Below are 22,309 nucleotides of genomic sequence, written 5' to 3'. Positions count from 1 at the left end.
ATTAACCTTGCCAAGCTAGCTAGCTAACCAGCACCCTGTCCTCTAAATTGGTCACGTCTACATTCAAGAGAATCGAAATGGCGATGGATTACAAAGCAATATTAAAAACGACTTCAAAAATGTTGTCAACAAATCGCTGCGTGCCAGAAGTTAAACCCATCCTTTGTAGTCGATGATAATGGCATGAAGTTAGAAGATGTTCAGTTGTGCAAACTCTCATGAAAGTTGTGATGAAGACATTTATTTGGACTGAAGTGGCAAATGACACAATCTCATCATGCAAGAGGTTTCTTATAGCAAACAAAAGTCACATAACTTGTTTGTTTTTAAGCTATGAAAGCCGTTGATTGATTGATTGATTGATTGATTGATTGATTGATTGATTGACCAAGTTTCTGTGTTTCCATATTTGTTTGTTTCTGTTCCTTAACCCTGCTGATGGAAGTGTTTGTAATCTGTTATGCTGATGGTAATTTGGACTGGCTGTTTAAGACAGTAACTAAAAATTATTGCTGTGACTCCCTTGTATTGTGGCCGATCACTTTTATTATAAAGGATCTTGTTATTTGTACAGTTATACGTTTATTTAAAAACAAAAGCCTGATTTTAATCTGTTCCTCATTTTCAAAACGTGTTGCAGAGAAACAACTCTACAGGCCTGACCAAAACTAGAGCAACGAGAAGACATACAGGAAGGTTTTCTGGGTGGGAGCAGCAGGACAGAGCCCGAGGCTGTGAGGGATCAAATTTCTAGGTGTCACAGAAGCAGTTAACGCCTTAAATAGACTTTCTTACAAAATTTACATACTGAATGAAATGCTGAAATGTTACAGCAACAACACCGATATACTCAGCAGAAATTCCACGAATATCCCATTTCTGTTATCTCCAGTGATGAGGACATTGTCTGCTTCTAAGCGCAGTGACTTTACTGTGTGGCATTTGCGTGACACGGTTGTCTTTGTCATAATGGGCCTGCAGATCAGATTAAAAGCAGAAATGTTTCCACACTTCTCGTGCTCATGTGAATGCGAGTGAGATAAGGATGCGCTTTTCCCTCTTGTGTCACGAGGCGAGTATGAATTCATTATAGATGACTTTGATTCATGTGGCTTAGCAAACTTCCTCATTAAGGTGTTTGATAGTGCAGCTGACTCATGCTGTTATCTGTCACGCAGACCCCTGGCTGCTCCGAATGAAAGGAAAAACTCCCTCGGAGGAAAAATAGTGGTCACTTTGACGTCACGCGCTCCATAAATGATGGAAAGGACGGCGATGTGCCTCATCCTGGTTTCTATGGTTACAACCGTCCAATATACCGTAATAAATGCAGTGTGCAGGTGGTATGATAATGCAAAATGCACGAGGATTTATGAGGCTGTTTATTTTTTCCGGTGGTGAAAACATGTCTGTGCGGAGCCTGTTTTGACTCTTGGATGGACAGCCAGCATCAATACAGCCACGCAAAGAAGCTTAGCTATAATCCTGGCAGTGGTGAGACGTCGCAGCTGTTTTTCCTCGCCTGCTGCTGCACTAGTTCATTTGCAGCAAAACAGCCTCATATTACAGTCAGAGATCAAGAAACCAAACTACCAGTGTAAGACTTTTCAGCTGCTGCCGCCGCATGCACTCTCCTCTCCTGTTTGTTTTTAGTTCCTCCTCCAAGAATGAACCAATGAAACTGTGCTCACAGGGATCAAAGACATCTCCTGTCTGCATACTGGTTCTTGAGCCCCTTGAAAGCCCCCTTATAAGCTACAGCACATTCTACTTAGGCCTGTTAAAATGAATCTCATCTCAGCTCTGGGCTACCTGCAGGGCATACAGTGGATTTTTAATCATAGGGATGGGTACTTGTCCAGTCGTTTCAGAGAGACTCCAGAGGATCATTTGGTTATACAACTTTATTAAGTAGAGAAAGTACAGTACGTCCTGTAATTATCTGCCTGGCATGGGTCAATGTCAGTACTAGTACCTTCTGTAAAAATGACACGAGGATGCGAGTGCAACAGAACTATGCAAACATCAGTATATCCAGTGCAGTTTACGTGCGAAGATCCCACTGGTTACACTGTAACGTGTGAAAAAATAACCAGGTTGTGTCCTTGATATCTAACGCAAATGAACATTGGCTACATTTTGGATTTTTTTGCCAGCAAATCTCTTTTTTAGGACTTTCTCGGGTCCCACCCGTGCAAGTGTGAGTAAAATGTGTGTCCTACAAAAAGGTCTTCAGCTTTTATGTTTAAATTTACTGCATACTAGAATATTTTCATTTTATACAGTAAAAGAGACGTCTCTTTTTTCTGCAACTCACCCAAACCATTATTTAAGTCACTTTGTTAGGTACGCCTGTTCAGCTGCTCGTCAGCCAATCGCATGGCAGCAGGTCGGTTCATTTAGGCATATATTAAAGGTGTCAAAATGATGTGCTGAAGTTCAAACTGAGCATCAGAATGGGGTAGAAGAGCCATTTAAGTGACGTTGAACATGGTATCACTGTCATTGCCTGACCTGACCACAGTATGAAAGATGGATGTAGCTACCGTGACATCATCCACTGTTTCCTGAAGTCCCGTTTTGGAGCCTCAAGAAAAAAAATTCCCTTATTGCCATCTCAGTTGCAAAAAAACAGAGCAGGTCTGAGCTTGCTCCGGACTTGTGACTGACTAATCTGTAGCCAATCAGTGTGTGGTTTTATACCACAGCTAATCCTCCACTCTCAAGTAGAGCTTAAGATTTTCAAAATAGACTTAAAAAATAACCAAAAAGATTGAGTTAGTCAGTGAACTCAGAAGGTAAGTCTTTACAGAGTTCAAGACAGAAAGCCGTTTTTTAATAGACTTCTATAAATTGAGAGTCCTTTGTGACCACCATCTGGTGCCCTAAAAAAGTCTAAAACACTTTTGCATTGGCTTCATTTCTCCTATAGAAAAGCTACGTCCATGTTTTTACCATCTATGAGTTAAATGAGCAGATGTGAGATGTTCAGAAATGACAGGTCTACTAGGATTTTCCTGAACAACCATCTCTAGGATTTACAAAGATTGGTATCAAAAAGGATTAATATCCAGTGAGCGTCATTTCTCTGAGCAAAAAACACATTATTAATGTCAGAGTTCAGAGCAGAGGTCAACGGTAACTCAAATAACCAAGGCACATACTGTAGAAGGACATCTCTAAAAGGACAAGACCATAAACTTCTTGGGTGCCACTGCAGTCAGCTAAGGAGAGACAAATTGTAACAATTCAAAGCAAATTTGGACAAAAGTGGACACCAAAACTGTTCAATAGAAGATTTGAACATTGTTTTCTGGTCTCATGAATCTCAGTTTCCACTAATAATGTTCATACTGAATGCTTCCTCTGCCAAGTAATTACTCAGGGTTATGGTGAATCTTTAATGATGAGGACTATTTTTATGTACTCATTGCTTAGAGTTGTTTGAACTGACTCAGTATTCATGGTGAGCAAACAGATGACGAGAGAGATAACCAGCAAGCATCATAAACAGCACAGAGTTGCAGTGGTTAGTGCAGGACAAGAGTGAGACAATAACAGGACTCAGGTAATCCCGCTGGTGTAGCAGATCAGTGGATTTAGAGATTATCAAAAGCCACAACTTATTGCACATCATGGAACATATACAAGGAAATATTATCGTGTCATAGCAGGAAGTAACAACAGTATGCGTGACTTATAGTTTTCACTAAGTGTACCAGTAACAAGAATCCCGGAAGTACCTAACGTAAATGGAATGTGGTCAAGAATGTGCATAAAAATGGACCAACGGGTTTCATGTAATCCAGTTTTTAAAGCCTGAAGCTAAGCGTTTTCACCTTTGCCATTTTTACTTTTTAAAAACAGGCACCAGAAGCATGGGACAGATTTGACTGTGAAACCGAAAGACACTCTTCAATCATATGGCAGGCCCTCCCTAAAACATATCTGGCTTTATCATCAAAGAAGACGGCAATCAGTGGTGGAAAGAATCGACCACGATAACATCAGCTGAAATCTCAGTTGACAAATGGTTTTTTTGTGTGTGTGTTTTTCTAAACAAACTGTTAATGGAGCTTAAAGCAGGAAAACCCTTGCAGCAAATGTGAAGAATTAGAAATTTGATGAAATATTGACCCATTAAAATAAATGTATTTTTGATAAAAATCCATCTGCTCTTAAAATCTAAGAGCGAATTTGCCCCGCAATAGGATGCCGGCGAGCTCCAGCTCTCTGCAGTCAATGACTGAGTGAAGAAAGTTCAAAGCTTTGCAACAAAAACAACACCTTTTCTCTGACTCACAGGTGAGCAGGAAGTTTCAGTTTCTACCTTATGCAATAATCTGAAATCTCTCAGCTTTGAGGCTCTGATGTGTGGCAGCATCTAGAGGAATTATTCCCCTCACCCCCAGCCCCTAAAAAAAGGCTCAGAGCTCTTGCTGATTGTTGGGGAGGATGCAATCTGTTTCCCTGTGAAATTTACCACTGCAAGTCATTATCTGTTAAATCACTCTCACTGTTATCTGCAGAAGAAATCTTAGCCCTGGATTGACTCTTAAGTCCATAATCAATCAATATGAACAAGCAGCTATCTCGGAGGTGTGCATGCTCCGGTCAAGAGGCAATTTCTCAGGCAGCCCAAGGCTCTAAGATTTAGTTTCAGTGGATCCACTGAGATGTTAATGTGAAGCGATGGCAGCCAGGTTCTTTCTTTGGGCAGCCATTATGTCTACTGATTATATAAACCAAATATTTCCCAGTTTTGGATTTCACACTGGAACTTCAAAGCTCACAACAAATTCAGAGGAAGGAGCCAAAATATCCTGCTCTTTGAAAGATGAAAGTCCTCCTCCTCCATTACTCTTACACTTCACATAAATGTCTGCCTACTTCAGCGGAGCCCGAGCGTTTTATGCTTCCTGATTGGATGATTTAACTTCCATTCAAATCGAAAAATTCCTTTTTCTTCCCTTTTCCCCCCCAGAAAATGTGATTTGAGCATAAAATATGGGTGAGACGTTAATTACCATTCAACGAGGTCTCCTGTTTGCCTCCCTCTGTGTTTGTGAACATTAATGTTTGATCACAAGCTTCTAGTTGCTTTATGTGTGACATTCTGGGCACGGAATAAATGTCATAAAGAGATAGCTATCAGAAATTAATTTCCCTTCTAAGTCTGAACTGTCAAATGTGCATGTGCCGAAACCAGATAACGCCTGGTGACAGATAATGTCACCATTTCTGCAATATCGTTTTGCACAACAAACAGACAGGAGTAATCACTTTCCCCCTGACTCATTATTAAACAAGATGTAACTTTGAATCGGCGGTTGTTGCTCCCCCGTGCACCTGTGCACAGCTACAGCTGGCCTTGGTGCCTTTTTTTCCATGTTCGACGTGTTTAAAGAGTCATTTACGAGCAAGCATGTTGACTCTCCTGAAGGTGTGCTGTGTGTACATCAGACAACAACGTCATGGCCATTATTCACTGTCACTTCGGTGTCCAGGAGAAATATGACTGCCTCAATAAGTGTGTCTCTATAATCTAACCAATTAAAGCCACAGCTTCTTTTTACCAGCAGCCAGCTGTGCCTCCCTGTGTAGCCTGTGAATGAAAAGCAGCACCCCGAACTCCTGACCTATTAGTCAGGTTGTCATGGAGGAGCAGCCCTTGTCTGCAGGCTCTTTGTCTCTCCCTCCATCTCGTTGTGTCGACTATGAGACCTGAAGCGTTAATCATGACTAAAACATCCAGATTTCTTAAGAGGAAGGGCTTGGCTTTACTCAACCTGAGCCTGTGGAAAAGGGACAGGTCCCTCTCATCACAGAGTTCTCAGAAAACAAACACAGACGAGCACATTTGCAAAGAATTCCAAGCCATTTATGCTCCTATTATATTCGCAAACACACTTGTTTTCCTCTGTGGATAATGCATTGTTTTGGCACATGAGCTCACTTGTTTTGTCCTTCACCATCTGGAATAACAATATGAAACATTATCAGAGTGCGGCTAATCCCATCAGTGCTATCAAACAACAGAGACTGTTTCATTTATAATGAGATCTCGTAATGAGGCTGAGTTAATCCCTTAAGCTCGAGGACTGCACATCTGATTTTGATTTCGCAGCGAGGACGTCAGCGGGAGTTCGTCCTCAGCAGACGTGTGATGACGGTGCGCTGACGTCTCAGTGCGATGAGTCATGCTCCACGTCCCCGCTGACGGTACCTTTTCATCACCTCAACACACAGACACACACACGCACACACACTAGTGCCACTTGTCACTCTCCTACAGATCTCTCCTCTGAGCTCCTCGGCTGCACTCGTCACCTCACATCCTTTCACAGCAGTAGCAGCACATTTCTCTACTGACAACCACTGCATGAGCTGATTTGCACAGGCACACTGTCTTCTCTGCCTCAGCCTTCAGAGAGCATGGTACCTTAAATATTAACCCACCTATGCAGTGTGTATGTGTGTGCAGTGTCAGAAACAGCTTGCCCCCTCCAGTATCCCATCTGCTTCCATTCTGCTGCAGTTCCAAATGAACACATACGTGTAAAGTGGCCACTCTTGTGTGTTTTCCCTCATCAGCCTGTTTGAGCTCACTCCACAGGAGAGCTGTAATTTTCCGAGTTTTAAATGTGAACGTCAAGTTGTAAAATCATAATAGGAAGTGTCTTTTGTGAGCCACAAATGACGAGCGGGACAGGGTGGTCCTGGAAGTCAAAGGATCCCAGAGGCAGGTTCTGTGTTTGAGAGAACGACGAGGAAGATTGAAAGCAGCTATGAATACAAAGCAACAAAGACCAGTGTATCCACTAAACAAAGTTTGGCATATGACATGCCATCGGACCACATCAGCAGCAACAGTTATAGCTGTTCTGGACAGCATCACTTGGTTGTCATACAAAGAGGAAAGAAGTAATAACCTTAGTAATTTAGACCGTGTCTTTTAGATGCTCGTCATCTGAAGCATGCTGACCTCTTCACAAGGCTTATTGCCCTTAATTTAAATTTCACACAGCTAACATACAGCACAGTTAACCACGAGCTGCTTTTAAAATCAGGTTTGGTCAGCCATCTAGTCCTTATCATGCTCCACTAATCTCTGTGCCTCTCCATCTGTGTGTTTTGTAGACAGCAGGCATGGATGGTAAAAAAGGTGCTGGTGGGGCTGAAGAGCTGTCTCACGTGTGGTCCTTCATGTCCCCCTGCACAGCAAATACTGGAAAACAGGCTTTTGTTGTAATATGGTGGTTGTTCAACACAGCATACAATACCTAAGGCCACAGGGGACCAAGAGTGTGGTGTTTGAGTGCAGGCATCATGTTTTGACACCAAGGAGAGTAACATTTCAGATATGAGAGTTGGTCAGCAGGTACAGATATTGACGTCCCTCTCAAGAAGAGCACCATGGTTAACCGTATTCTGTAGCAGGAATGGGATATATAGTTTATATAGAGAGTTTTACCTTAGGTGGAAATGTTTGGGTAAAAACCAGTTTTTAGCTACGGAGATGATGAGGATTAATACAGTGTAATAACAAAAACACATGAATAAAATAATCACTATTTTATCATCTCAGACGCCACAGCCAAATGTTCATTTGCTGATCATTTTTTTGTCCTTTTATAAATTTTTGAAAGCTTAAGTTTTAGTTATAATTAATCTTTTTTTTTTCTTCTATTTCCTGTGTTTGTTTTGGACCTGAGCAATGTGATAACAAAAAACTTACTAATATGGCCATGAAGAATTTATAAGACCCCAGCCACACAGGCCTAGAGGCTAGTCCACAAAAAATGAGGGACATGAGGTAAAAAGGAGAGTGGCTGCGAGTGGTTGCTTAAGGCTGATGACAGTCACAGAGAAAATAGAGCTATAGTTTCCCCAAAAGTTGATTCATCTGGACGTAGCATTTTCAGTGGGAGAAATGTTTCGTCACTCAGTGACTGCTTCAGTCTCAGCTGACTGCAGGTTTCCCCAATCTTATTAACAGTACATTTACATAATGATAGCACGACTGAAGGAACGATGGGCTGGGAGGTCAGTTCCTTGATCATTAATATGCAAATTCTAATGACCATTGATCATCAACCACTGATCAAAGCCCACTGATCAATGGCCATGAGTACCATTCACAGAGAGTTCTGTGGTACTAGTTTCAGTCATTATGCAAATTTTATGAAATCGTCTTACAAATGACATGACTTAATGTGTTTAATTATCCCCACAGAGCATCCACTAAGACAAACTCTTACTGTGTTTTTTCAGTGAGTCAAATTCTGCTATTACATTTTCAATTAGTAATTAAAACTACACTCTGTTTTGGTGATGCACTATGAAATAAAAACTATGGATGAGACTGATCTCAAAGCTACCTAGCATTGCATCCAACAAAATAAAATAAAATAAAACAAATGATGGCTTATGGAACTGGATCTGGAAATCCAGCCTCAAGAATTCACACAGTTTACTTTGATGAGAAACACTGAGTGTATATATAGGCTTTGTTTGTTTACTCCCAAATTATGTACTCTGATTACTTCTTTCGCCACTGTTTTTAGTCGTCATCACAAGGATCATTCTTGTGGCCTTCAGATAATATTTTAGGTATAAATTGCATAATTGCACAATAATAAATCTGTGAAAAACCACACCACAGCAAATGCAGTGCCAAGTTAACCGGGCCTATCAAAGTGGGATAAAAGAGGAACACAATAACCAGCAACGATAAATAAAAAGCTGAAAGTAAGCACTGTAAGATTAAAACTAGACAAGAATTATAAATCCTTATCCAGTACCAGTGTTTCTCTACCAGGCCTTACTGCTCTAAAATAAACAGTCTACCTAAAATTCAATAAAAGAACATTTCAGTTTAGGAGATTTACTCTCCCTCTAAATACCCCCTGCCTGACCACAGAAAGCAGAAGTAGATATAAATGAGGGCAGTGCTATATTACAACCCAGGCTGTCGATGTGAGAGATAAGCCTGCTAGCAGTAGGGGAAAAAGGTAAACATCCAGGGAGATTAGATGAAGGACATGCACAGTTCAAACAGTGGCCTGAGTGGCAAAATACTGCTCGCGGCGCCAAAACAACTTCATCATCTAGATTTCAGACGGAAAAGCAAAAGGTCAGTTCAGTTCAGATTTAATTTTAGCTTAAGTTTGATATGTTAAAGTCACAATCTACTGGGCAGTTGTAACAAGCAGAAGTAGGCATGCCGACTCAAAGCTGAGCCTGATCTTATCTAGAGCGTGTTACAGCTGTCAGTGCTTGCTGGTCTGCTCCTGAAGCCTGAGGACTGGGTGTGGTTTCAAGTCAGCCTGCTGTCTCTTTGCTGGGAAAGGGACACACAGACACACACGCATAGACCAAAAGCTACAGTCAAACTTGTTCAGGTCACGTGACACAAGTGAAGCCAAAAGTTCATCTTGTTCACATCTGCTTCTGGAATCCCTCACTGATGACAAACAGTGAAGCGAGGCACAAAGTTGCTCATAGTACTGTGAGTTATACCAAACAGCCAATTGTTTGCCTAACTAATTTTGCACAGGGTGGAAACACCAGTGTGGAGATGAATGGTTTATGTAAACGGGTTTTCCACAGAGGAGCATCTCAAAGGTCACATTATTCATTTGACCCAGTTGGTTCTGCACAGTGAGTCACACAGAGGAACTCCACCTCAAAGATTTTCTGAATGGACAACATGGTTAGATTTAAAGAGACGGGGGAGGTGAGCTTGTGTGCACTAAAGTGACAGACACCAGTGCACTTGCGTGGCAAGTGAGTCATCCTACCTGTCTGCTGGCAACTAACTAATGTAATGGAAAGCAGAACTGCCAGTTCTTGGCCGTGTCTTGTTACAGTGGGTGATAGGAAGAGAGATTAGCTTGCATAAAGAACAAATGAGCATGCTGGTGGTCCATAGGCGCTGCACAAAGTAGTCTACATGATGGAGCTGTACACTGTCACGTGGGGGCGGTGTCAAAAGTATGTTTCTTGTTTGGCTCATCTCAAGGATTAGCTTCTGTCAGGTAGGACACACAAGTCACAGAGAAAAATAACATTTTTTTAGTGAAGTGAAACCAGAAGTTCATAAGTGTCCAAAACTGGGCCCACCAGCCATCGTCTGTACTTCTCTTTTTGAGCTTTGATGGTTTGAGGTTCTTCTTCTTCGTGGTGACCTTTGATGTTGTTTCCTTTCCTGCTCAAGTCAACATTTCAACCAACCAGCATTCAAATTATGTTTAGTGTCATCATAGCTGCCCACTGTGAGCTTTTTAGAGGACTCCAGTGTGCAAGTTTGACTACTCTGAATTCCTGTAATCCCTGTCTCTAGCTAGCCAAAGACCCATTAAAACTGGCACCAGTGCATGGCCATAAATCCCACACAACACCCTTTTAATTATTCCTGCAACACAGAACACGTCAAACTGCTTTTCTGTCTGTGTTTTGGACACGAACAAGCCACTATGCCAGTCGTCTATCCTTACTCACAGTCAGACTTGATCAGGCTTGATCACTGTGAATCTATCTGTGCGCTTTCCTGCTTAAAGAAGTGTCGCCGGCACCTGTCTGCTTCCCTCCCTGTCGGATATGGGTGTGCCTCAGAGGCCTTGGGAAAAGATTTCCACACTTAGCTTAACATCTTCAAAAATGCAAACAAAGAGAGTGCTATTTCAACGGTCATTGTATACTGTCTGTTTGTTCCAACTAAATATTTGTTATTTTATGTCACACACGCACATGCGCACACTTGAAAACTGACAAGTTGTTTTATCTGTTTTACAAAGGCTGGATGTCCCGTATGTCCGAGTGAGTAGCCTGAGGCTTAACATGAAGTAACAGTTAGATTAAAAACAGGAAATGAAGTGTGCAGGAAATACTTTGGTAGACTTTAATAGCCATGTAACTGTGTCTCTTATGCTATTTATAGACTTTGCTCACTGTCCATTGTTTTTTAGATCGTCACTGGTGAACATTTCAAGCTTTAATTGAATGGCAAACCCACTTATATATTACATAACCGGTTATATTTAAGCCGTCCTTCATTCCCAGGTGTCACTTCAATTAGTCACCTCAAAATTTACCTTGGGTCCCACTCTTTTGGGATCATTAAAGGTTAATTCATCAAGTGTCTGTATATCCTTGACATTCCTTGATCTCTGGTGACATCACTGCTAGCGTCAGCTTGTCAGTACTCATTCACAGTATTGCAGTGTTGGTTAATGGGGAAATTATGGGTCAGCAGGGGTAGTGTGTGGACAGTCTATGCACAGGAAGACGGACAGCCCGTCTACCAGCAGAGAGTGTCTGTTGTCAGATGGCAGTAGTGTCAAAAACGTGTGGTACAACCGGTCTATTGGCTTCTGTAGGTCCTTAAAACAGCTGTCAAGAAGAGCAACATTATAAAAACACAAAGAGCTGAAGTGAAACTGAGTGTTAAAAACAATGTCTAGTGTCCACTGCAGCCACCATCTTGACTTTTCATGCTGTACGCTTTCTTAAACATTTTTCCTATTCCTGGTGAATGTCACAGGTGAGATTTTGGAAAACAGCTTGAAAATATGTTTGCGGTGGTTGAAAAATCCTCTCCGTAGGCTCTCTGTAGGCAGATAACCTCAGCAAATTTAGTAGCATAAATTAAGCATAAGACAGTTCACCACTTCACAGTATCATTGGGTCATGGTATTTTAACTGAATTAATATTGTGATGAGAAACCTGGAAAGTGAATGATATCCCTATAAGCACAAACTGTACTGTGTGTTTACAGCTAAGTAGAACAGTAGGGAAAGTTGTTAATATCAGCATGTGAGCGTGTTAGGTTAATAAAGCCTTATAACAGATGTTTAGCCTCACAGCACTGCTTAGATAGGAATAGACTAAGAAATAAAGTGCTGTAAACAGCTTTCCCCCCCCACAATTACATCTTTTAGATCATTAAACAAATTTTAATACAAAGATAACTCAAACAAAAACTATCACCACCATGTTTGACAGCTTGTGTAATGATCTTTTAATTAAATGCTGTTAGTTTTACCCCAGATGTTACGGGAGTAAAATATTCCTAAAAATTTGACTTATGTTTCGTCAGTCTGCAGAATATTTTCCCAAAAGTCTTGAAAATCACCAAGATGTTTCTCTGGCAAATGTGAGATGAGGCTCTGTGTTCTTTTTGGTTGGCTGTGGTTTTCTCCTTGGAAATAACTGGAGAAATAACTGGTTTTCTCCCAGTTATTGTTATTGTTAAATCATGAAATCTGACCATAACTGAGTAATTTTGATATGCTGGGCTTTTTCCTCCCTTTATAAATGAAATAATCATTTAAAAACTGCATTTTGTATTTACTCTAGGTATCTCTGACTAATATTAAAATTGTTTGATTATCTGAAATGTGTAATTATGAGAAAAAGGAAATCAGAAAGAGGTGAAATACTTTTTCACATCACTATGTGTTTGTTCGTATTTTATTATATTTCCCATCTCTCCCAAGCCAGCATTGCACTCCAACAACACTGTCACACAGACAATCTCAAGGAAACCGATGAAAATCAAGCCGAGATTCTTCTTCTGTGTCGAAACTTGCACACCAATTATCCACAAAGCAATTTGATTTATTTGTTTGGAAGCGTGTAGTCTTCAGACCTAAGCAACACTGCTTCAAGCAACATCTCCTGAGACAGTCTTTACACTTAAAAGAGTCCAAATGACTTTAGAACATTTCTTCACACATGCTCCAGTACTCACAAAGACTTGCAAACAGAATTTGTTGTTCAAAAGTAACAAAGTTTCCCTTTACTGTCAGACAGGAGTGCCTTTCTCAGTCTTTAGAATATTGGAGGAAACCAGTCCAGGATTTTATCAATTCTTCAGTCGGATCCAGTGTGATATTAGAAGGAAAAACGTTTTGCACTCACACTGAGATCCATATATTACAAAATTACAATGATTATTAAGGTGAGTCTTACAGTACTTTCTCATGAACGGAAGCTTTATAAAGTGTCTTTCACCTTTCCAACAATAAAGTCAGAAGAGTAAAGGTGGTGTAAGCAAAGCTCCAGAAGCTACCAAGCCCACATCCCCTGGGGCCAAAGAGAAGGAGATTCCTCCCCTCCACTTGTTTGTTGTTCTCTCCTCAGAAACTGACAATAGCCGTCTCCTGTTCTTCTGCCCTTCCTTTAGTGGCTATTCATAGGTGTATTGCAATTGCGTTTTGCACTTCACATTCTCTCTTATGAACTTGATGAAGATGAGCAGAGAAAGAAGGAACTAATTATGTTATTTTGTATTTTTTTGATACAGATAACTGTGTTTAAAATTGTAAAATAGGATTTTGGCCCCTTCGCTGAGAACACTACAATCTTCTAGCTATGTGTGTACTTTGATGCTTTACTGTCCTGTCAGGAGATGGTATAACTCACATACTGATAATAAAACCCCAATGGTAACTGAGTCGATCTGACCACACTTATAATAATTCATTCTGGAAATCAAATGAAGGTTTTAATTTTGGATTATTTTCAAACTAAACTCTAAGTGCCACTTTGCCAAGTTTATATGAATGTATCTTAACATTCGTTAGCCTGAAAGCAGAAAAGGGATGTTTGATGAGTGCTCTAAATACTGACAAATATCTAATCAGCTGACCACATGCAAACAACTGAGTTTAGCATCTACACTGTTGGTTACCATGATCTGCTGAAATTCAAACTCAATATCAGAAAAGGGGAAGAAAAGTGAAGTGGCATGGTTGTTGGTGTGAGACGGGCCAGTTGGAGCATTTCAGAAACATGTAATATAGTGGGTTTTTCCACACGACCACCTCTAGGGTTAATAGAAAATGGTCCAAAAAAGAGAAAATATCCAGTAAATGCCAATTCTGTCTGAGAGAAAATACCTCATTGGTGTCAGAACTCAGATGAGAATGGTCTGACTCTGCCAATCTGATAGGGAAGCACTTCAGAGGTTCATTAATATGGCCCGAAAAGTCATTGGACATCCTCTTCTCTCCCTGAAGGACCTCTACAGCACTCGCTGTCTCAAGAGCGCACGCAGCATCCTACAGGACTGCACACACCCAGGACACCGGGTATTTGAGCTGCTGCAGTCTGGCAGGAGGTTCAGGCTGCTGTGGTCGCAGACGAACAGATTCAAGGACAGCTTTTACAACAGGGCAATAGCCCTAATCAATGCAAACAGCTGAACCGATTGCCTAATTCCCTGGACTTTTTCGGGGGGTAGCAACAATAAAAATAATAATATTTATATTCATAACAAGGTTCAATAATAACTATGTGCAGTACACATACACTTATTTTTCTTTTTATTACTTTTATTACATAAGTTGCTGTGTTGTGTTGTGATGTGTTGTGTTGTACGTGCCGACGTGGGACAGTTTTCCAATTTCATTGTACTATTGTACTATGTGTGGCTGTGCAATGACAATAAAGACTCTTATCTTATCTTATCAATAGTAACCCAATTTGTTACAATCAAGGTATGCAGAAGAGCATCTCTGAATGCACAACACATCAAACCTTGAAGCAGATGGGCTACAGCAGCAGACCAACACTCTGGTCAGCTAAGAACAAGAATCCGAGGCTCCAGTTTGCACAGACGCACTAGAACTGGATAGTAAAGAATCACAGTAACGTCGTCTGGTCTGATGAGTCTCAGCTTCTGCTGGGACTTTCGGATGGTAGGGTCAAATTTAGCATAAACAACCTGAAAGCATTAATCCTGCCTTGTATCAACAGTTCAGGCTGCTGGTGGTGTAATGGAGTGTGGTATATTTTCTTGGCACTATTTGTAGTACCAACTGAGTATTGTTTAAAAACACAGAGTACCTGACTATTGTTCCTGACCATGTCATCCCTTCATGATGACAGCTTACCCATCTTCCAATGGCTGCTTCTAGCAGTATAACAGACCATGTAACGAAACTCAGATCATCTCAAACTGGTTTCTTGAACATTACAATTCACTGTGTTTAAATGGCCTCCAGAGTCACTAGATCTCAATCTAACAGAGCACCTTTGGGATGTGGTTCAACTGTAGATTCACATCACGGCAGCCAACAAACTGTGTGATGCTCTCATGTCAATCTCTGTAGGATCAATCAATCAATCTTTATTTATAAAGCACTTTTCATACAGAAAAAATGTAGCACAAAGTGCTTTACATAGTTAAAAGCAGCCCACCCCACCCTCCAACTCACTCCCCACACTCTCAATACACATATATCCCCCCACCCACACACACATACACACACGCGCACACTTAAAGAGTAAAAATTGGGCTGGGCTCGCATGAGCCAAGTGAGGAAACATTATAACAGGGAGCCGTCTGCACCGGGAGCCGGTCACAGACCGCAGCCTCCGGGCTGGGCACACAGCAGGAGGGAGGCCAAGGAGCCCCCCAACCAGGCTGAGAGGACCCCAGAGACCCAGCAGCCACGGTCAATAACAGCCCCGGTGCAGAGAGCGCCCTCTGAGGAAACGGAGGGCGATGTTTCCAGCACATTGTTGAATATATGCCATGAAGACTTAAGATAGTTCTGAATGCAACAAGAGCTCCAACTCAATATTATAATGGTGTACCTAATAAGGTGGCTGGTGAGTGTATATATCATGTAGACATATCATATCCAAGCTTGGCTTTTGCACCACGTCCATGCTCTTAATATTTCTATTTAAAGTTTGTTTTAACATGTTTTATTTTGCAAACCAAGAAATTTAAAGTTGTTGTTATTTTTTATTTTAATAAGTACTTGTAATAATAATAAGCTGAACAGCAGTGCCAAATAAACAATACATGGATTGATGATAAATAGCACACAATACCCTCATAACACATTGTTGCAAAACTAGAATAATTAGCTGGCTGGCACTGTCCATCTGGACTTGGATAAAACTATTAATTTAACTCTGACACTTCCCAGTGGTCTAATTAACTCCACTTTAACATGTATGCCGCTGAGTTAGTTCTCAGTAATGCCAGGAGTAAACGTACGCCAACACCTTTGGTGCCAACACGAGTGTTAAACCTTCTGTTTATGTTTGTTGACAGCTGGCCAAAATAACCGTAGGGTGCACTCTCTTCACAGTGAGACAGAGCTAAAAATACATGTGCTGTGCATAATGTAAACTTTTCAAATTACAGTTCCTCCTTTTGCGAGTTTAGCCGTGCAGCGAAAGCAGCTACTGGTGATAGATAAAGTTGTTGACTTTGGGGTTGCGCAGGACAGATGAGGTAGGCTCGCTCCGGCTCCTGAAGGTTTTATGAATGCTAAAGTGCCCGTCCAGAGATCAACAGATGTTAGCTTCCACTCCTCTCTGATAATGACCTGCTGATTGAGGGGATGCAGTCTGTGTCTCTGACTAAGTAGCATCTCTCAGCGGGAACAGAACTGACGCACACTTCTGTTCCACAAAAAGGCGAACATGATGAAGTCTTTTGTCACTTGTAGTCTTTAAAGGGCTCTGAGCTTTTCTTTCTCACAGGACAAACGTCAGCGTTCCTTAATCTTTTATTCTGTAACCAAGTGGCTAAACACTGCCAACATTTGCCAGCGTTTCATCATCCTTGTGTTCACCTCTTTTCAAAATTCACATTTGCATTTCATGATCACATTAGACACTGCAGCCAGCCCATCACCCACACTCCGAACTAAAGACCACTCCACCGCCCTGTGCTGAATCACACTGGCACCCTTCTTGCAGACAACGGTGAAGTGGCATTGTGCGCAACAGGTGACTAACACAGTTCAATCCACTCAGCAATGTGCCTTCAAACAGAAAGAGGCTGCTGAGATTTAGCCTCATTGTCTTATATTTTACAGCCATCACGTCTACAGTGAAACACGACATCTGTTGCTGCTTAAATTTACGCAGGCAGGTACAAGCTTATCCCTTGAAACATGCCACACTACTAAAATTCTCAAACGTCACACTAAATATTTAGTTTAGTGACAGACGAATATAATCTAAACCAGCACGAAGCTCTGATTGTCTACCTTTAGGCACAAATAAGTTTGACTCCACAGCACACAGCCCTAATCAGCTCCATCAAAACAATCATTAACTAACCTCCTGCTGTCTCTTACTGCACGCACAACGCTGGGCCAGATTCCAGACAACACCTCAGACACTTCTCGTCCTTACCTCTCACACATCATGTCTCCGTAACACAAACAGAACCTTATGTACAGCACTCATTATAACCTACACGCACACTGGGGGAAAAACACTGTGTTCAGTAAATCTGAACAAAGTTCACTGAACCTTTTTCAGTCTTTCACTGATACATAGTATTTTGGGGCGTATAGATGTTTTTCTTATAAATTACTCTGAATTACAGCTTCTCAGTTAATGGTACAGTATGATTTACACCTAGAAAAAAATGCAGACAAATGTGATATTTGTTACTACTCTCCAGTCAGAGAGCCACTGTCTAATAATCTTTAATTTGCTCTAATGGGTGTGGGGCTATTCAAACATTAGTACAGAGCTCACATTATGGCTTTTAGAATTAAATTAATGGACACAATTTTACTTTTTATGAAATTGCTTAATATGGAATAAAATGCTGTGTGGAAAAAATGTTACAGCAACATCATGCAGGGGGAAACAAATCGCATTAAAAACATCTGCTAATATGTTTTCGTTAAGTCTTTTCACTGGTGTTATACACAATCGCATCTAATCACTGTGGTGCATTACTGTCTCATTCTCACGTGTTCAGGTTATCTAGAACAAACATTTAAACTATAAACAATCGGGTTTTCTGCAGTGACACACCAATCTCCTCTGTGTTTATCCTGACTCTTTAATGGTGTAAAGGTTATAAACCCAAACCAGTGGCCATAACGTGAGCGCTGCGCTCCCATAGGTCGGGATGTTGTGAACGCACCGGTGATAGGCAGCCTTTGCAGGCTGTTAGGAGGAAGCCATCTGCTCCTGTTTATGGTCCATTAACCCTGCTACCCCTGGATAACCAGGCCACCCCCACAGCAACAGGTTCAAGAGGTCTGGGCGGCTAACTGAGATGATATCTAATTGTCATTCATGTTGAAAAAAAAAAGTAACAGCCCACTTCTTGTTTCCGTTTCATTGCATTTCATTAGTTCATAACATTATCATCAAACAACAATAACTGGAAAGTCCTTACCTTCCCAGAAGTCCATAGGCATACTGCGAATCTGTTAGCAGTAATGTGATCTCTCCTTTCTGCATGGACATGACACACTCCTCCAAGGCCTGCAGGTCTCAAAGTACAAGTCATTTAGAGGATTGAGTACGTATTATTTGAATTACCGTACACAAAAGACACAACTCTTCAGTGTCTGCTTCTTCTAACTGACTGCAACGTTAGATGATGAACTCCAAGTATCTGAACCTGGTTTTCCGATATGTTAGCTTAATGACTGTCAATGTCAGTCTGTCTGGTTGGTCTTATAGGTCTCGTTTGGACTTGGTTGTTTTGATATTAGAGGACAAGCAATAATTTTACTCGTGTGCCGCTGAGGTTTCCTCTTGTGCCACCACAAGAGGTTGATGGTTAAGTCTAATATTTATTGGATGGCTTACCTTTACATTTGGTTTATTATTTATTCATATATAGCTCAGAATATCTTCTGAATAAATAAGATAGAAAAACGTTGGTGAGCAATTCTGGGGTTTTTTTATGATTATATAACTAATAGCTATCTCATGAAGTTTCTTCCTGTTAAAATTGAGTTTTTCCTTCCCACAGTCACCAAGTGTTGGCTCATGGGAGATCGTGTGATTGTTGGGGTTTCTTTCTAATATTTTAGGGTCTTTACTTTACAATATAAAGTGTCTTGATTGACTATTGTTGAGAACTGGTGCTATATGAGAAAAAACTGATTTGATTTTAATTGAACCTCATCAAGAGGATTCTGCCTCATTTTAGCAGCGCAGCAACAAATTATTTCATCTGTAATTATCTTATGAGCAGTAATTAAGTAGTAATTAACCAGTTCCAGATTTTTGGTTTCTGCCTGGCTCTTGCTTCTGACCTCGACTACACTTTTGGTTTTTTTCTTTTTTCTTTTGTTTTAATCACAAACAGGCCCATGTTCTGAGTCACTCAGAACATGGGCCTGTTAGCATGGGCATGTTAGCATGCTGATGTTAGCTCACGGACTCAGCAGCTTGGCTAGAGAGATTTCCTGACCTACTTTTTGTGTCTCTATCCGTCACTGTGTGATGTAATACAGAGACAAACAAGTGTGATGTAATACCCACTCTCAATAATGCAGAAACACACATTGTGGCAGAGGCTTAAAGCTTTCACCTGGTTCACATCTCCCTCTCCAATAACAAAGACAAGCTTGCAGTCCTTTTCCACCACAGTGCGGTCCTCCAGGACACACTGCATCTTCACAGTAACCTCCTGGTCCCAGGCAGGGTGCGGGCCCTGTGGAGTCCCAGGCTCCAGCACTTTCTTCCTCAACAGCCGGTCCTCTGCGTGAGGAAAGAAGAAAAGATTGTGCAGAAGGAAATGGGGTTAATCTGCTGTGGGTAAACACGTGCTCAGAAACAGCCACAAACAGGCCGGGCTTTAGCTCGGTCACGTTTTGGTCACTTGTTTTAGTTTGTCGTCAAAACTATATGAGACAGATAAAGGTTATAAAATCAAATTTATTAATTTTTTTAAAGGATTTCCTACCAACACATAATGTATCTTACCTGTAATCTCTGTCCAATCTTCTGCCATGAACAGGTCTTCAAAGCTTGTGGAAGTCCACTCCTGTGTGGCATATTCAGGAAAGAGACTCTCCGTGGAGCTGTCCCTCTCCAACACATCATCTTCTGTTGATGGGTCTTGAAATCTTACCATCTTCCAACTGTTTGATTTTTTGAATTTCTTCACTGCCTTGCATCCTGTCTCCCCACTCTCTTGCTCAGGATCAGAGGGGCTTTTTATCTCAGTGTCTTTATTCTCTGCTGCACTTCTCTGTGTTTCAGCCTGCTCACTCCCAAACAGCTCCTCGTCTTCCTCTGCAGGCGCACGGGGCAGCTCATTGAGACTGTTTCCATCAACAAGTCCGAAAATTGCCTCCTTCACCTCAGAATCTGTAGCCATTACTCCAGGGTCATTATGCGCTTCATAACATGGCTCTGTCTCCATTTCACTACAGAGAGCATGGGCCTCCAAAAGAGATGATCCTCGTTGTTCACCCAGTGGTTCCTTAGGTGTAGGTTAGGAGTTCTGTTCACCAACTATGGTGTGTCAGTGCAACAAAATATCTCCTTCAAATAATATTTACAAAAATCCATGTTGCGCTTCAGTAAATCCAGGTCAGATCCTTAAATCCTAGCTTCATCAGTGGTTTTTTCAAAGTGTTGGTCCCATGCCTACTTTCGGTACTTCTGGCGCACTTTGATCTGTCCTTTTTCCGCTCGTATCAGTCTTAGTCTACGTAGTTCAGTGATGACACTTTAGTACACACACACAAAAATGATCAATGTAAAGAAACTGCAACGCATCGACGCACTCTCAGCCAGCAGGGCTTGTGCAGTGGTAATCTACAGGATTAGAAGAGAAAAACCTAATCTGCCAGAACGTCTGTAAGCTTCTTAATGACTTCACCGTTGTGCTCCATAACGCAGTTTCCATGAATGCAGTATCTACCAATGAGCTCTCAGCAGACACAAGCTCCCACTTAATTTACCCCAAGTTGCACTGGAGATTTGTATATTCGCTGAAGTGTCACAGGATTCACAGATGACCCGTGATAACACCCAGGCTGCAAAGATGACCGTGGATTACAGTTTATGCACAATCCATTTGGCTTTAGTCACAGTTATTCGTTGGAAATGGAAATAAATGCAGTGTTTTATCCATCACACTTTCCATGCGATGTTTGCTTTTGTCATGGTTGTAAAGAAAATATATGCAAATGTTTCATCTTTAAAACACACAAGCCAGATTTTTTTAAGCTGCTATTTAACTTTACACCCCAGGCCAACAGCAGATTTACATTAAAGCAACACAACATATATACACTACATGAGTAAAAGCACTGGGCTGTCTACATATTACAGCTACAAGAGCTGCTTGGCCATTGACTCATGCCACAAAGCTTCTGGTGCAGTTTCCTGTTGATGTTAATGCCAGAGGAAGTTATTGAATCACTAGCGCATTGGCAACTTTTACATCAGTGACCATACTCTACGAGTTTACGTGGTCTGTGCCTTTGTGCCTTTTAGTTGCTGTGGTTCTTAAATGCTTCCACTTTGTAATAATACCACTTACAGTTAACCATGGAATATCCAAGAGAAAAGACATTTCAGAAACTGACTTATACTGGTTGCATTGTGTTATAGTATCATGCCCATTGCATGGCTAAGGTGCTTGATTTGACACAACTGTGGCAACAAGACTGAAAAACTCTGACTTTGAAGATTATGAGGTGTGGCCCAAAAGCATTTGTCCAAACATGTATGGGAGCAAGATATTTGGAAAAGTGAGATTTCTTTTTTGTTCTACACTTCCAATTAGATTTATCTCATAATAAAAAGTGTGATAAACTATTCTGCTCTTTTTTTAAAAACTAGGAAGTGAAACTTTTTGGATTTAAAATCCCTTTCATGACAATGCCCATGGGTGCGGGAGCTCAATCGCTGGGAAAAACGCCCTGCCCTGAATCCAGGAACCTCTGGCTGTGGGGCAACAACACTATCGTTCACAGGTAATAATACAATGCTATCAGGTTTCTGCTAATGTAACAGAAAAACCCCCAGAAAATAATAACCCACTGACGTTGTTTCAATAACAGATCACTGTAAAATTATTTCCCACTTATCATTTTACCATATCAACACAGCAATACCAAAATCTGAAGCATTGCAAAATACACCCTATTAAGTGGTTTATGATCACACTTTTATTTCACAAATAGTTTGTAAACCCTCAAGTAGAGAACTGGCTAATATGTATAGGTAAATAAGAGCTGGCTGTGCTCTTTAATCAGCAACTAAAGTAAGTTATCTGTTAAGAAATGAATGAAAGTGCTTATTTGATTTCTGCCATATGGAGATAAGATAGGCTACACATGTTTTTATGTAAGGAGTTTGGTTCGGAATTTCTTTAATACTTGCTTTAGTTTTTAGCCAGATTTAAAGGAAATAATAATAATAATAATAATAATAATAATAATAATAATAATAATAATAATAATAATAATTTAAAAAATTGTTTGGTTCCAGATCCTCACACGTCAATAAATATTGTATTATTTACTTAAATTTAAAATGAAGATTATCTGAATACAA

At 40.8% G+C, this 22,309-nt stretch overlaps 1 protein-coding gene across 1 annotated transcript in view; it reads right to left on the bottom strand.

The window, feature by feature from the left end:
- Positions 1 to 20,773, bottom strand: part of fkbp16 (FKBP prolyl isomerase 16) — a 32,596-nt gene extending 11,823 nt beyond the window's left edge. The window contains exons 1-3 of the mRNA XM_005729939.1: positions 19,721 to 20,773; positions 19,326 to 19,495; positions 18,177 to 18,265 (exon numbers count right to left, since the gene is read on the bottom strand). Coding sequence (XP_005729996.1) covers positions 18,177 to 18,265; positions 19,326 to 19,495; positions 19,721 to 20,162 — 701 coding nt within the window. The 5' untranslated portion in view covers positions 20,163 to 20,773. The remainder of the gene's footprint in view (positions 1 to 18,176; positions 18,266 to 19,325; positions 19,496 to 19,720) is intronic.
- Positions 20,774 to 22,309: the final 1,536 nt, after the last annotated feature.

The sequence above is a fragment of the Pundamilia nyererei genome, unplaced genomic scaffold (genome assembly GCF_000239375.1).
Source record: "Pundamilia nyererei isolate P.nyererei 1_Seehausen unplaced genomic scaffold, PunNye1.0 scaffold00035, whole genome shotgun sequence".
NCBI classification, from domain to species: Eukaryota; Metazoa; Chordata; class Actinopteri; order Cichliformes; family Cichlidae; genus Pundamilia; species Pundamilia nyererei.
This window is presented reverse-complemented; position numbering and strand designations above follow the sequence as displayed.